At 41.0% G+C, this 14,728-nt stretch overlaps 1 protein-coding gene across 7 annotated transcripts in view; it reads left to right on the top strand.

Annotated features, from left to right (window-relative positions):
• Positions 1-14,465, top strand: part of KAT6B (lysine acetyltransferase 6B) — an 82,490-nt gene extending 68,025 nt beyond the window's left edge. For all 7 annotated transcript variants that reach the window (XM_033148532.1, XM_033148528.1, XM_033148525.1 and 4 more), the window contains 5 exons: positions 2,818-3,049; positions 4,140-4,299; positions 5,747-6,052; positions 7,574-7,874; positions 10,595-14,465. In XM_033148532.1, the coding sequence (XP_033004423.1) occupies positions 2,818-3,049; positions 4,140-4,299; positions 5,747-6,052; positions 7,574-7,874; positions 10,595-13,068 (3,473 nt within the window). In that variant the 3' untranslated portion in view covers positions 13,069-14,465. The remainder of the gene's footprint in view (positions 1-2,817; positions 3,050-4,139; positions 4,300-5,746; positions 6,053-7,573; positions 7,875-10,594) is intronic.
• Positions 14,466-14,728: the final 263 nt, after the last annotated feature.

Raw genomic sequence — 14,728 nt, 5'->3', positions numbered from 1 at the left:
GAAAATAATGTTTCTTTGAAGAACCCCAAAAGTTCCAAGGAACCCCAGGACTCCCCAGAAAACAGTTTGAACAGTTTGTCATTTGGTGTGTCATTTTTAATAAATGCTCCTGTTAGCAAGCTGTTGCTCTTGTTAGAAAACTATAATATGTTTTGAAAGTATTAGCTCTTTGAATTTTTGTTGTATCTCCAGAAGTCAGGAACTTGAACCCATAAATATATGGAACACATCAGTTGTCTGTATGATGCTCTATCTCCAGTAGTAGATATTTTCATATTGCTGAAAGTTAGTGTAGCTTGGTGGCTAAAGTGATGGAGGGAATATCTGATTTGGGAATCTCTGATTTGAGTCTCACTTGGTTGCCCTAGTCCAGTGTTTTTCAACCTTTTTTGGGCAAAGGCACACTTGTTTCATGAAAAAAATCACGAGGCACACCACCATTAGAAAATGTTAAAAAATTTAACTCTGTGCCTATATTGACTATATATAAAGTAATTCTCTTGAACAGGAATCAAATAAACACAATTTTTCCTACGGCACACCAGGCAACATCTTGCGGCACACTAGTGTGCCACGGAACAGTGGTTGAAAAACACTGCCCTAGTCAACCCACTATCTCAGCCTCTTTCCAACATCTGTAATATGGGGAAAATAATGCTGATTTATCCTACAGGCTTATTATAAGAATTACAGCACAATAATTCATGTGAAGTGCTATGTAAATGTTGAGTGTAACAAGCCAGCATTCCTGAGAGATGTCAAACCTCATGTTGAAACATCAGATTTGTTTGATAAATTGAAACGAAATCCGTTTGTCAGAAGAAGGGGTCGGTCTATCTGGGTTCACAAACTGAGCTTTACCTTGCGCATATACTTGAATTGTTGTTTGTTGTACATACAGAAAGAGTTCCTAGTTCAAAAAGTCATGTGACAATATTAGAAGTTGGCAGGGAAGAGAACCTTGATGCCTAAATTGTACAGAGATTTAATGTACACCATGATGAAGACTTTAAAATACTACGAAGCTGTAATTATTTATTAGCTCTTTCATTGGATACTCCAACATGGTTGCATAGAAAAAAAATACTTGCCTGGTGTTAGTGCTAATAGCAGAGTTCATTTTATAAATATACTATTAGTGTTGTGTGTATGTCATTATCTTTGTTCTGTTTTTATACTTAAGCTTCTTCATATTCTGAAGATTTTAACAGGTATATTGACGTTAACATTCAGAGAAATATTTGTGATTACTGCTTCCTTGTTTGGATAACATTTATTTGGATTTTAGAAACTAAATGATGGTAAAGGTATGTTTTTGTAAACAAACAAACAAACAGGTTTTTTATAGCTGTAGCTATGGATACATTTTAACACCTCCAAGTTGCTCGTTACATTTCATTTGAAAGAGCATGTAGGGCAGAGAGATCAATAGGATTATCTTGGATTCCCTGTCGATGCCCTGCTTGCAAGCTTCAGGGTTCATGTGAATTAAACCAAAAAGGTGTTTTTTTGTGTGTGTGTGTTGAGTTCCCTCCCTAAAATTATTTTTCCATCTGGTCAAAAATAAAAATTCAGATGTGAATGTTCAGGTCATCCTCCTATGTATCTATTTTGTGTAATGATGATGCTAATTTCCAGCTGGGAGAGTTCAAAATATAAATTCCTCCAATTCAGAAAGTCTCATCCCGTTTTAATCTTGGTCCAGCTCCCATTGAATTTTAATCTGGCTTGAAGTGAGGTTCCACTCTACTGCTAGCCAGCCTTCTCTACCAGTTCAACTGTTCCTCTCCAAGGAAAACTTAGCTCTGAAAAGAGAGATGAGTGCCTGTTGGTGATGTGGGCTTCCTAGGCATGTTTTGGAAGGGAGCATGGGATTTGTAGTTTCCTCTGCTTTCCCAATTCAGTTTGGAAGGAAGAGAGTTTAAGACGAGAACCTGCTATATTAGACAAATGACCCCATCTAGTCCACAGACCAGTTCTCACAGTGGCCAACCAGATACCTGTGGGAGACTTACAAGCAGGAGCTGAGTGCAAGAGAATTCACCCTTCCTGCAGTTTCCATCAACTGGTATTCAGAAGCTTACTGCCACTGACCAACTCCCATGTTCCCTGGCAGGAAGCAATATTTCTGAGCATGCTTGAAAGCAATAGCGTTCATTTAGAAATAGACCAATGTGTAATCTTCAGCGCGTTGTCCCAGTGATCAGTTACTCCTCCTTTTCTCAAAGTGAAGGGGTTGTGTTCTTCTGTTTTGCTTGAGAAAGTGTGTGGGGAGTAGCAGAGGAAGGGGTATGTGTGAGCTCCATCCATTTCTTAAATAAGCTTTTTTAAAAAAAATATTGAGAAAAAAATGAGTTTTGAGGCAAGCCAAGAAGAGTTCGCTCATCAGTCCAGTGGAACCTCGGTTTTAGAGAGTCTCAGAAGCTGAACAATTTGGAACCCAAACGCCAAAAACCTGGAAGTAATTGCTTACGTTTTTTAATGTGCCTTGGAAGTTGAACGGCTTCCGAGGTGCGTTTTTCATTTTTTCCCCATTGACTTTGCAGCCAGCCCATTAATCCTCAGTTTTTGAACATTTCGGAAGCCAAATGGTCTTCCGGAATGGATTACGTTCGAAAACCAAGGTTCCACTGTACTTTGATATGAGAAACTTGAGAAAAATATTCTCCAGTGGTCTTTGATGTTGCTGTTTGCTGTGGAATACTCATTTTACTGTTGCTTTGAATGATTTTTTTTTTTTAAGGATGGGTTCTAAACACTTATGGCTGGTTGCATTGGTGACATATTTGTGATTTTTGCCTCCACCTCTTCTGCTAGGTTACTTACTTTCTAGAAGAGAGGGACAAGCAGGATCTCCTGAAAAGCCACTCTCTGATCTGGGTCGTGTCTCCTACTTAGCCTATTGGAAAAGTGTCGTCTTGGAATATCTCTATTGCCATCATGAGAAACAGATCAGCATCAAGGGCATGAGCCGAGCAACGGGAATGTGTCCCCATGACATTGCCACCACCCTGCAGCACCACAGCATGATAGACAGAAAAAAAGAAAAGTCAGTAAACATTATTGTTGCTTGAATAGCTACCTTCTGAATTGCATTTGCCAACCCTATTGCCTGCTTCCGTTTTATACATTTTGCTAGCTTTTGATCTCCCTTTTGCATATGAGAAGCCCATATGAGGGTTTACAGTCAATTGTGCATTTTGGATTCAGAGAGGCTCCTTCATTGGAACTGCATAGACAGAAAGTACAGTATAGGTAAGATAAAGCCTGATCATAAGCATAGTGTTTCAGCCACTGTGGCTTTCAAAAACGAAAAAGTGTCAGTACAGCCAGGTGACTGCAGGAATATCTTTCCACAGCCTGTTCTTTCTTGGGAGTCTGTGCCCTATAACGATCCCATGTAGTGAGAGGGTAGCACTTGCCACCGTCTTCTGGGAAAGAGTCTTTACCTCCCAGCAGCATATATGTCAGGCACCAATCTGGACATGCCCCCTTATATGGAGCAGGTATTACAAGGTAGACCTTCTTCATTGGAAACCACCTTTGAGAGAAGAGGTATGCAGAGTCTTTCAATCCAGAACTGAGTAGGACATCCATGAGTTGTTTCCCTATCTCCCAGCACACACACACATGCCCCTCATTCCCAAGGAGAGACGTTTTCTAGAGAAAGAAAAAAGATTTACTGGAAAGTTCAACAAGTATCTGTCTTTCCTTCCTTCCACACCACCATTTTCAGTGTGGATATATAAAGAATGAGCTGATCTTGCCAATTCATCCATCCTGCCACCCCCCATCTTCTCATTTTACTATTGGTGTTTCATCAAACCTCATGCTTGTTTGTACTAGGTAACCTGTTTTGACCTATTCTGTCTTCCTAGCATAGTTATGCTATGATGCTTGATTCTGTGGCTGTCTTAATTGTCTGTGGACTTCAGGCTGTTTTATTAATGGGAGTAATAGACTGGCATAAATGGCTTCTTTTCCATAAACTACCTTGAGCACACTCTCATGGAAAGGTGGATATGCATTTAATTAATAAGCAAGCTCCCAAATCGAAACTTGTTACAACTAAACATATGCTTCCATCTGCTTTGTGTACATGTTTATATTTCTTAATATCTGATGTGTTTAAATTGTAGATTTATAGTAATTAGAAGGGAGAAACTGATTTCAAACCACATGGAGAAACTGAAAACCAACCCACGCATGAATGAAGTGGATCCAGAAAGCTTGAGGTGGACTCCTCTTTTGGTTCCTAATGCAGCCGTTTCAGAGGAAGAGAGAGAAGCTGAAAAAGAGGTAATAGGGGACACACACTAAGTCTTCTAATGTACACCCTAAACATTTAAGTGGATATGTCTTAAGACAACTGGTGTAGCATATTAAGTGAAAGGAGATGTCGTAGCTGCTCATATGGCAAGCTGGGCAATGGCACAGCATGCTCTTGGGTTTATTTATATAGCTCCATTGATCTAGATAGTGCTGCATAGTAGCTTAAGGAAATAACAAGTTTTTACTCCAAGGAGCTTAAGATCTAAATTTACACAATGGTGAGGAAGTGAGGCAGAGACAGTGGAAATGAACCTGTGGAAATGAATATGAGCAAATGCCATTGCACATTATGAGGCTTTATTTCAATTTGGAAGGAGGCCTTAAGGGTTAAGCCAAAGACCTCATGGAGGGAGGGAGGGAGTTTTGAGGTGAGTGATAAGAGGAATGATACCATGTAGAATTAGCATTGTGAATCTTCTAAGAAGGAGTTCTAGGCAAGAAGGAGCAGAACAAAGAATTGGCAGGGTAGTTTCGTTTTAAGAGAGTAGAAAAGTAAGGGCGAGGAAGAGAAGGATGAGGATTTAGTGCTGGGTGTGGGAAAGAATGGGAAGGTTGTCTTAATAATCTGAATAATAAGAGTGGCGAAAGATTTTATCAGCAGAGATGTGGATAAAGGTGAGCTGTTTGGAATGTAATAAGGAAGGGCCAGAAGGAGGGAGGATGCAGTAGTCAAGACATGAAGTGGCCAAGGTATATCCCAGAATTATAGCCAATAGGACAGAGGAAAATGTGCTGAATTTTCATCACTATATTGTCTGGCACACATGATATGAGCAGCAAAGGAGGGGAAATAATAAAAACCCCTCAAGATTCTGTTCCTTGTTTCACAAATATTGGTGCTGAAAAAAAGAAGAGCATATTTCAAGAAGTAAAATAGTATAAGCTAGTGGACTCCAGTACTATCTATTTGTTTGGAACAAATGCTCGAGAGAGAGAAGTTGTAAACATTGGAATTTGGAGTGTGGGTATAAAGCCTGAAAAACCTGAAAGATCAATATGGAATAGTTTTTATTCTGCCCCCACCCCTTTCTAAAGTGTTATTACATGCATGGACTCGAGCCAGTTGGGTGCAGTGCTCAAAGGCTTATGGTGTCAATCAATTATTTTGTGTTTATGAAGTTGTTCAAAGTGATCCATGTCAGAGGGCTTGTAATGTAATGCTAGAAGAACTAAAATCAATTTGTTGCTTCATTAATAGTGCTACGTATCCCATGAAACACAGTCTTGGATTTATTATCCTGACTTTTTTTTTTAGAAAAACCACTAGGATGAATTGGCCTAGATGCTGTTGCTTGGGTAGCTTTCAGCACTAATCAGGGTTGACTTATTGTAACTTTTTTTAAAAGCTGAACTAAAAGAATAACAGCTAAGCACTGTTTCGGTGACCCATTATTTTAACCTCTCTGCCCCTCAGGCTGAGCGACTGATGGAACAAGCAAGCTGCTGGGAAAAGGAAGAGCAAGAGCTGTTCTCCACGAGAGCTAATAGGCAATTGCCTGCAAAAGTGCAATCTAAAAACAAGTATCTGCGACCTCCAGAGAATATAACAGTATTAGCAGAACGAGGGCAGCCCACTGATCTACCAAAAGAAAGCAGTGGGGAGGAAGAGGAGGAGGAAGAAGAAGAAGAGGAGGAGGAGGAAGAGGAGGATGTGGATGGGCATCGTCAAAATTCTCCTCCAAGGCTGGCAAAGCCTCAGATGCTTGCTGTGAAGAGAAAGGTCAGTTGTTTTTTAAATTGGGGTAGACTCCACAGTTACTATGACAGTCCAAAGACTCTTAACAGGACTTTGCACGGCATGGACTTCATAAGGACGCATATGTTTTAAATAAGTAACTAAATCTCTCTGCAATAATCTATTTCACAGAAGACTAAGCATGCCCAACAGCTTGAATTGAGGACAAAACAGAAATGTAGTCCGACCACTCTTTTGATCCAACATTTTTATTTTGTAATCTGATTCTGAATACCCATTTCACAGAAGCCGAGTTGATTAATTTCTCCAAATCAGCTCTAAATTCCTTTCTCTACTAGAGGGGCCAGTTCAAGAAGTCCTGCTAGCACAATGGGGCTTCCCTCCTGCATGCAGCCTGAGCACCCCCTAAATCTGCTTATGAGGGCTGGAGGAGATGCGATTGTTCAATCTGACAAGCGGGCATGCTTGCACTAACTGGGCAATCATAATAGTGCAACATTGAACTCCACCTGAGGTCTTTCAGATTGATTTTGGGGGTGGAAGCATTTACATTTCCCTTTCTATCTTAAATGCCTACCTTTCCTGTATGTTGTCTAATAATTTTCATTCCATTTAGACTTTTACCAATAAAATCAAGAGCTGTATAAAAAATATTGCCCTCTGCTGGTTGCCTGCAGTGTTAATTGTAATTATTGCCATTCAAATACCATATATTTGTTTTTTTGAAAGTTCAGCATGCTAGTCTACAGCATAATAGAATTCAGGAGCACAAAAATAGGAAGTTAGGTATTAGCATTAGGATGCTTCTTATGTGTCTCTCCCCAGTCCTAAATTAGCCCTGTCTGAAAAAGTACCTTTTAGTCTTGGCCATGTTCCCTCTTTTTCTTACTAGCTAAAACATTGACGTGCATAGTCACACCTTTTGCATTGGGCATTAACACAAAGATAACTACCCTTTGGTCTCTTGCTCACACACAGTAACAGTTTATAATCCTAAATTTATTCAATATCCACTAAACTATAAATTTTGAAATAGCAAAGTACCGGTAACTGTCTTTAGCATAGCTTTAGTTGCTTTCAATATTTACAGTATTTAGAGAATCTTCACTGTGAATATTCAGATTACATTTCTGTGTAATCTAAATTATATGCGCAGCTAGAGTTAAATAGATTATAAATACACATTGAGGCAACTATGGTATTGTTTTGGCACCAGTAGGTGGTGTTGCCTTAGTCCACCTTGTTCTTCACCGTGGTATACGCTGGTATTGGTATTCTTATTCAGTAAAGTGTTTGGTGGAGATGTTAGCATTTCACAGCAGCTCCCAAAGCACATTAGAGCTGTTTTTGAGTGAATAACAGAGATTGAGATTTAAATGTGGTCAAGAGGCATGTATGTAGAAGAGTTAGCTGGAACAGAGCCAGTGACATTTGAACTGTCATGTAAGCTGGACTGCCGTGAGTATACATCACAAAACTTGTTTGGTCTAGCAGAAAGGATGTTGGTTCTTTGCCCAACTTTCACATTTTTAACATTATTTTTAGAGACCTTTCATCTTGAAAAAGAAAAGGGGTCGTAAACGCAGAAAGATTAATAGCAGTGTTACAACGGAGACAATTTCTGAAACCACAGAAGTTTTGGATGAGCCCTTTGATAACTTGGAAGAAGAGCAGCCCATGACACAGCTGGAGCCCACTTGTGAGATAGATGGGGAAGACGATGAATCTAAACCTGGGGTTCAAGAAGCGTTCCAGTGTCAATCTGAGGAGAAGGAAGAAAATGAGCTGGAAGAGGAGGAGCAGGAGAAAGACAATCACTGTTACCAAAATGATACTCCATGCAGAGGTGAGTGCAAAATAGATTTTGCCTGCAGTTCTGTATACCAAGAACTGGAAGCAAACCCCAGTGAATTCAGTGGGACTTGCTTCTGAATAAACATGCATAGGATTGAGTCGTGAATTGTCTTTCATAGGCTGTTTTCACATCAGTTCAAAGGAATCAGACTTGCGATAGCTTTGGTACCATTTGTTAACATATACTTTGCAGCTTCTTATTTAAACTGTGAAGCCCTTTTGAAAAGTGACACTTGGTCCTGTGTCTTGCTTTTATTGAAGTGCTGGATAGCTTCTTAAATTTTCTTTTTCCCCTTTCCTTAAACTGCAATTTAGCCATTTTAATCTGTAAAGTACCTTTTCATATTCTGTAACCAACTCCTTTGAAATTTCTTTCAAATTGAAGAATGCTTGGTCCTGCCATTATAGAATAAAAGAGTTTTCCTTCAGTGGATGAGAGGTTGGAATATTCTCTACTCCACTGGGTAGGGCTGGCCGACCATAATTTATATAATCTTCCAGTTATCCCAATGTTCACCAGGAGGGCTTGTCTCTTGTGCTTTTGCTCCAGTGCTCTCTTCAGCACAACAGTGGAGTGGGCTGCTTTCTTCTGCTTTCTTTTTGGCCTTCCTTTGGCCCATTCCCTTACTTTCCCCAGACCTGTTAGTTGGCAGGGAAGGAGGAAGACCAATGTGCAGGGGAGCAGAAGCTACAAAGCTAGCACAGAGAGAAGCAGCCGCATGCCAGCAGCTTGCTCTGAATCAGGTAAAAGGATTGGGTAATCGGGATGCAGCAAGCATGCAAATTGGCTCACATAGAATTGAACGGGCCAGAAACATCAACAGAGGGTTACGTTGAGTCGGAGGAAAGGTAGAAATCTTTCAAGAAACAGTTAACTTGTTTATATAAATTACATTCAATGGATGGTACAGGCTTCTAAACAAGGAATTCTTCCAATGTTGATGTTTCTTTATCTTCCATTTTTCAACATGTATTCTGTGCTCAAAAGTAGAATGTGACTCTATGTTACAGAGAGGTGCCAGCTTGTGAGGGCGATTGGAGGGACAGTGTCATGCATGGCACAATGTCCTGATGTCAGGAGGAGCCGGGGCGGAGCTGAATGTGGTGGCCATGTGGCTTCAATGACCAGCAGCTCCTCCTCTACCTCCTCCTGGTGCTGCCACCAGCAGGATGCTGCTTCCACCCTCCTTCCCCCTGTGGAAGGAGGAGAAGGAGCTAGCCACCAGCACCACACTCAGATATGCGCTCAGCCTCCTCTGCTGAGCTGGCATCCCTGGGGTGACATGCATACATACATACAGGTGAAACTCAAAATATTAGAATATCGTTGAAAGGTTAATTTCTTTCAGTAATTCAACTTAAAAGGTGAAACTAATATATGAGATAGACTCATGTCATGCAAAGCAATATATGTCAAGCCTTTATTTGTTATAATTGTGATGATTATGGCGTACAGCTGATGAAAACCCCAAATTAACAATCTCAACTTTGGGGTTTTCATCAGCTGTACGCCATAATCATCACAATTATAATAAATAAAGGCTTGACATATGACGCTTTGAATGTCATGAGTCTATCTCCTATATTAAACTCCAGTAGCTAATGAGAACAATTGCTTACATAAATGGACTTTTCCATGATATTCTAATTTTTCGAGTTTCACCTGTAAATACATACATAATACATACATTGAGCTTCCCGCTTAGAGATGTTTTACAGCAGTTTTTCACTATATTTGAAGATGGCAATTCAGGTCTGCTTCTCACATTTTCATTTCTGACTATGCTTTCTTAAAACAAATGTCAAGCAGGGTGTTCATTATCCTTGCAGTTTAGGAATATTCAAACTTGACTAGGATTAGGGCAGACATGTACTTCACAAGCTTCAAAGGAGTTGGTTGGCCAGATATGTAGGTCAGAAATACATCTCACCAATCACAAGTATAAATGATACTCATATTTTGAATGTCTTAAGAACATGCATTCAGTGATGAAAAACAGACACTTGCCAAATAAAATAGTCCTAGTTTATTGCATCTGTAAGAAACAGCACAAAGCAATCTTCATGTGATCTTCTTCGCAATATAAAATTATTTGGCTGGATTTGATCACTATACAGGATAACAAATGTGACTTTGCATAAATGTGACCACTAAGACTACATTAAAAAGATACCTCTTCTGTTTTTGAAATCTGAACCTCTCTTCCATTGTAGCTTCCCTTTTTAAAATTTCATCTGTTTCAGTGTAAAATTTCTAAAACCAACAAAAACAAAATTGAGTGGAGGTGGATAAAATGTGCATTTGTACAAGTAGCAAATGAATTGTATGCCCTTCACCAGCAATGTGCACTTACATCAGCTGACTGTAGTACAGGAGTCTAGAATGGGATAAATGTTCCATAGCTATCCCTATGTGTGCATGCATCAATAAAAGCAACATGAATTTCCATGTTTAGTTAATAGTAATGAAGGTAAAGGTTTACCTTTTTTTGTTTTTACCTAATAGCAATATTCGTGCCCTGCTTTTCTGTTTAAATAATAACCAAAAGTGGGTGGTGTGCAAACATGTTGCTGTCAGAGATGGTTAGAATAAGATGGTTAGTAGTATATATTTTCTTTTGACTAGGGTTTTTAAAGCAGTTAAGAATAACGTGATAAACTTATTCTCTTCTCTCTCCCCCCCCCCCATCCCCATTTCCCCTTATCCCACAGCTAATGCAGAAGAGGATGTAGCCGTCCTGGAAGATGATGATAAAGACAATCCTGAACCTGTGCTGTGTAAACAAGGATGGCCTAAAGGAGTGAAGCAATGTCCATCCAAATGGAGACAAAACAAAGAGAGAAAACCAGGTTTTAAACTTAATTTGTACACTCCACCTGAGACTCCTATGGAGCCTGACTATCAGGCATTGGGAGAGGAATTGAAAGAGATAGCTGAAAACAACGCATGCCAGGTGCCTGCTGTTACAGAGGAGGTTAAGAACACCGAAACTGTTCTTCCTCAAGAGGATGAAGCGAGAGATGCGGTATCTGAGTATCTGGAGCTACCCAAGACAGAACAAGCAGAAAACGATTTAGCAGAAGTAGAAGAAAACAACATAGTAGAAGAAATGGAAAGTGTGGATAATCAAGATAAAGACGCACAAGAGGAAACGGAAATGGATAAAGATGAGCCTGAGCATTTAGAAGAGCAGGAGGAGGAGGAAGAAGAAGAGGAGGAGGAGGAACAATCTCGCAATGAGGATCATGATGCTGATGATGAGGATGAGAGTCACATGGGTCCAACGGAAACTCAGGAGGAAGTACCAGCAGAAGCTCTCAAAGATGTACTTGGGAATCAGGAGCCTTTTTTAGACCCAAGTGAACAGAGTGGTAAATCAAACCAGGAAGACTTAATGGACTGTGGCGTTGACCTTGCAGCCGAATGTGACAGCGAACACAAAGAGCTTCCTGCTATTCCAGAGCCTGTGCCTGAGTCGGGTAATGAAAATACAGAAAATAAAAAACAAACTGACCGTAATGAACTAAATTCTGCATTCAAGGACACGAACGCTGAAACCATGGAGATAGACTCTGAGACAGTGGAGGCAGTGAAGTCTCTAACGCAGGAAACAACGGAACAGGAAGATGCATTCCAGGATTGTGTAGAGACTCAAGAGGCATGTCGAAGCCTGCAGACTTACGCCAATACTGACCAAAGCCCACAGATGACCACACTGGATGACTGTCAGCAGTCTGATCACAGCAGCCCTGTCTCATCCGTCCAGTCCCATCCCAGCCAGTCAGTTCGTTCTGTTAATAGTCCAAATGTGCCTCCATTAGAAACCAGTTATGCTCAAATCAGCCCCGATCAAAATGCAATCTCTGTGCCCTCTTTGCAGAACATGGAAACCAGTCCCATGATGGACGTTCCTTCTGTTTCTGACCATTCGCAGCAGGTCGTCGATAGTGGATTTAGCGACCTGGGTAGCATTGAGAGCACAACCGAAAACTATGAAAACCCAAGCAGCTATGACTCTACAATGGGCAACAGCATCTGTGGAAACAACAACTCGCAAAACAGCTGTTCGTACAGCAATCTCACGTCTAGCAACATGACTCAGAGTAGTTGTGCGGTGACCCAACAGATGTCTAACGTGAATGGAAGCTGTAGCATGATGCAGAACGCCAACATCAACTCTCCCCCTCCTTGCAATGTGAAGTCGCCTCAAGGCTGTGTTGTTGAAAGGCCCCCAAGCAGCAACCAGCAGCTTCCGCAGTGCAGCATGGCTGCTAACTTCAGCCCACCTATGCAGTTAAATGAAATCGCAGAGACTGGCAATGCCAACCTTGGCTTGTATGAAAGAATGGGTCAGAGTGAATTTGCAGCAGGGCATTACCCACAACCGTCGGCCACCTTCAGCCTTGCCAAATTGCAACAGTTAACCAACACACTTATGGACCATTCGTTGCCTTACAGCCACTCAGCTGCTGTCACTTCCTATGCAAATAGTGCCTCTTTGTCTACTTCTCTCAGTAGCACAGGACTCGTTCAGCTTTCTCAGTCTCCTCATCCAGTTCCAGGGGGAGGCCAGGTCCAGACTACGATGACTCCGCCCCCTAACCTCACTCCGCCTCCCATGAATTTGCCGCCACCCCTCTTGCAGCGCAACATGGCCACATCCAATATTGGCCTGTCCCATGCCCAAAGACTGCAAACGCAGATGCCTGGCAAGGGCCATGTTTCGGTTAGGACTAAGTCGGCCGCTTTGCCGTCGGCTGCAGCGGCAGCAGCTCACCAGCCGCAGATTTATGGGCGAACCTCGCAGGCAGTGACCATGCAAGGGCCTGCACGCACCTTAACCATGCAGCGCGGCATGAACATGAGTGTGAACTTGATGCCAGCTCCAGCTTACAATGTCAGTTCCGTAAACATGAACATGAACCCCCTTAACGCTATGAATGGGTTTAGTATGTCCCAGCCGATGATGAATGGAGCCTATCACGCAAACCATGGTTATATGAATCAAACAGCCCAGTACCCAATGCAGATGCAAATGGGAATGATGGGAAGCCAGCCATATGCCCAGCAGTCAATGCAGACTAACCCCCACAGCAACATGATGTATACCCCGCCAGCACATCATGGTTACATGAATAGCGGCATGTCTAAACAGTCTCTGAATAGCTCTTACATGCGTAGGTAGGATCTGGGGGGAGCGGGGAGGGGAGACGGTTGGTGCACCAAACAGGCATGCTAGGATTTGACCGGCACAAAAATATGTCCTTTTGGAGAATACGATTTCAAAACCAGCAATTGGTGTAAATGCAAAAACATTTGTAGGCACCATAAAAACTGTATGCAGCGAAAGGCCTTATATAAATGTTTTTTCGGTTTATTTGTTTTGTAATTTTACTTTGTTTGCTTTTTTGGGCGTAACTGAAGTTCTGTGATGATGAAGAACTTCGTCATTGTACTGCAAACACGCGCAACAAGCTGATGGTTCACAGCCATGTTTTATGTGCCTGCTCCCATTTGAAATGTGGATCATAGTTTTGGAGTATATCTGATGTCGTGCTGGACTGTGAGCTTTCCTCCTGTTCTGTCCTTCCCCTCCCCATCTCCTTCACCATGTAAATGCCTTTTTGCATTGCATTCATGGACTATTTTGTTCCTCAAGGTGACACTTTCGCATGCCGCTAATGTCTTTGTTAGTGACAGTGCGTTTCGTAGTACTGTACAAGTGTTGTGCTAAACAGTAAGCCATTTCTTAATTTGTGATTCCCCCCCCCCCTGATTAGGTTACCCCACTTTAAGGGGTTTAAAAATTTATATTTTTGTTAATTATATTTTTTAAATCTTGTTTTAAAAAAAGCTGTGAAAGTTATTCCAGTATTGATTGAGTCAAACATTTTAAGTGCAACCCACTGGGAAATTCTTGCATGTCAGCTGTGCTCTTGCACAAATATGGTTAATTTCTATGGATCTGGCAAAGGAGAGAGTGCCCCGATGGATTGCATCTTTGATTGGTAAATATTTGATGTAAAAGTGAGCCCTGTTTTTGTTCTGGTGGCAGATCCCCTCTGGAGTAGGGGGAAAAGGCAGCTTACTGTTTTGTTTTTTAAATACAAACCTTATTGATTAAAGCATATCAGTGTTTATCAAGTTTTTGAAACATTTTCATATATGTCCAGATACTTGGCAGGATTTTAAAAAAGTGAATTTGGTGTAAAGTTGCTATTTTATGGAAATGCCTCTAACTTTACATTTTCATTCCATCTGTAGATTTTTCTATCTTTATAAAATATTGGAGTTATTTTTTAAGAAAAGTAAATAGAGCAGTAGCGTGTGAATAGATCAAATGAAGCTTCAAGAGCGCATGTATAAAAAAAAAAAACCAGAAGGTATTTGTGTCTGTTTATATGGCTTCCTTTTTTTGTAGCCTTTGTACTGTACAGAGTGACTGTAAGGGCCAAAAAGTGGCTTGATTCATGTATAAAACTAGACCCAGTGACACTATTTATGTTACCTTTTTAGCCAGTCACTTAAATAAAGCAAAGACAAGCTGTACATTTTAACATAAAATAAATTATGATGAGCCATTTTTAGCCTCTTGTGCTCTTGTCTGACGTGCATAGAGACCGATGAGCCACACTTTCAATTCTTGGTTGCAAGGTGCGGCTCACAAGGCAGGTGAATCCTGCAAGCATCCTTGTTTTGGGAAGCCTTCTGTTGCTTGGCGGTATATCTCTCGATTCCTAACGTGGCCCACTGCAAGGAATCTGAATTGACCAAAATATTTTATTAAACATCATAGACAACAGTAGAAAGCTTGAGTGATTGTCAACAGTTGTGCTGATCATCTG

This window comes from Lacerta agilis, chromosome 5 (genome assembly GCF_009819535.1).
Source record: "Lacerta agilis isolate rLacAgi1 chromosome 5, rLacAgi1.pri, whole genome shotgun sequence".
NCBI lineage: Eukaryota > Metazoa > Chordata > Lepidosauria > Squamata > Lacertidae > Lacerta > Lacerta agilis.
The sequence above is the reverse complement of the archived record's forward strand: the minus strand, read 5'-3'. Positions and strand labels throughout refer to the sequence as shown.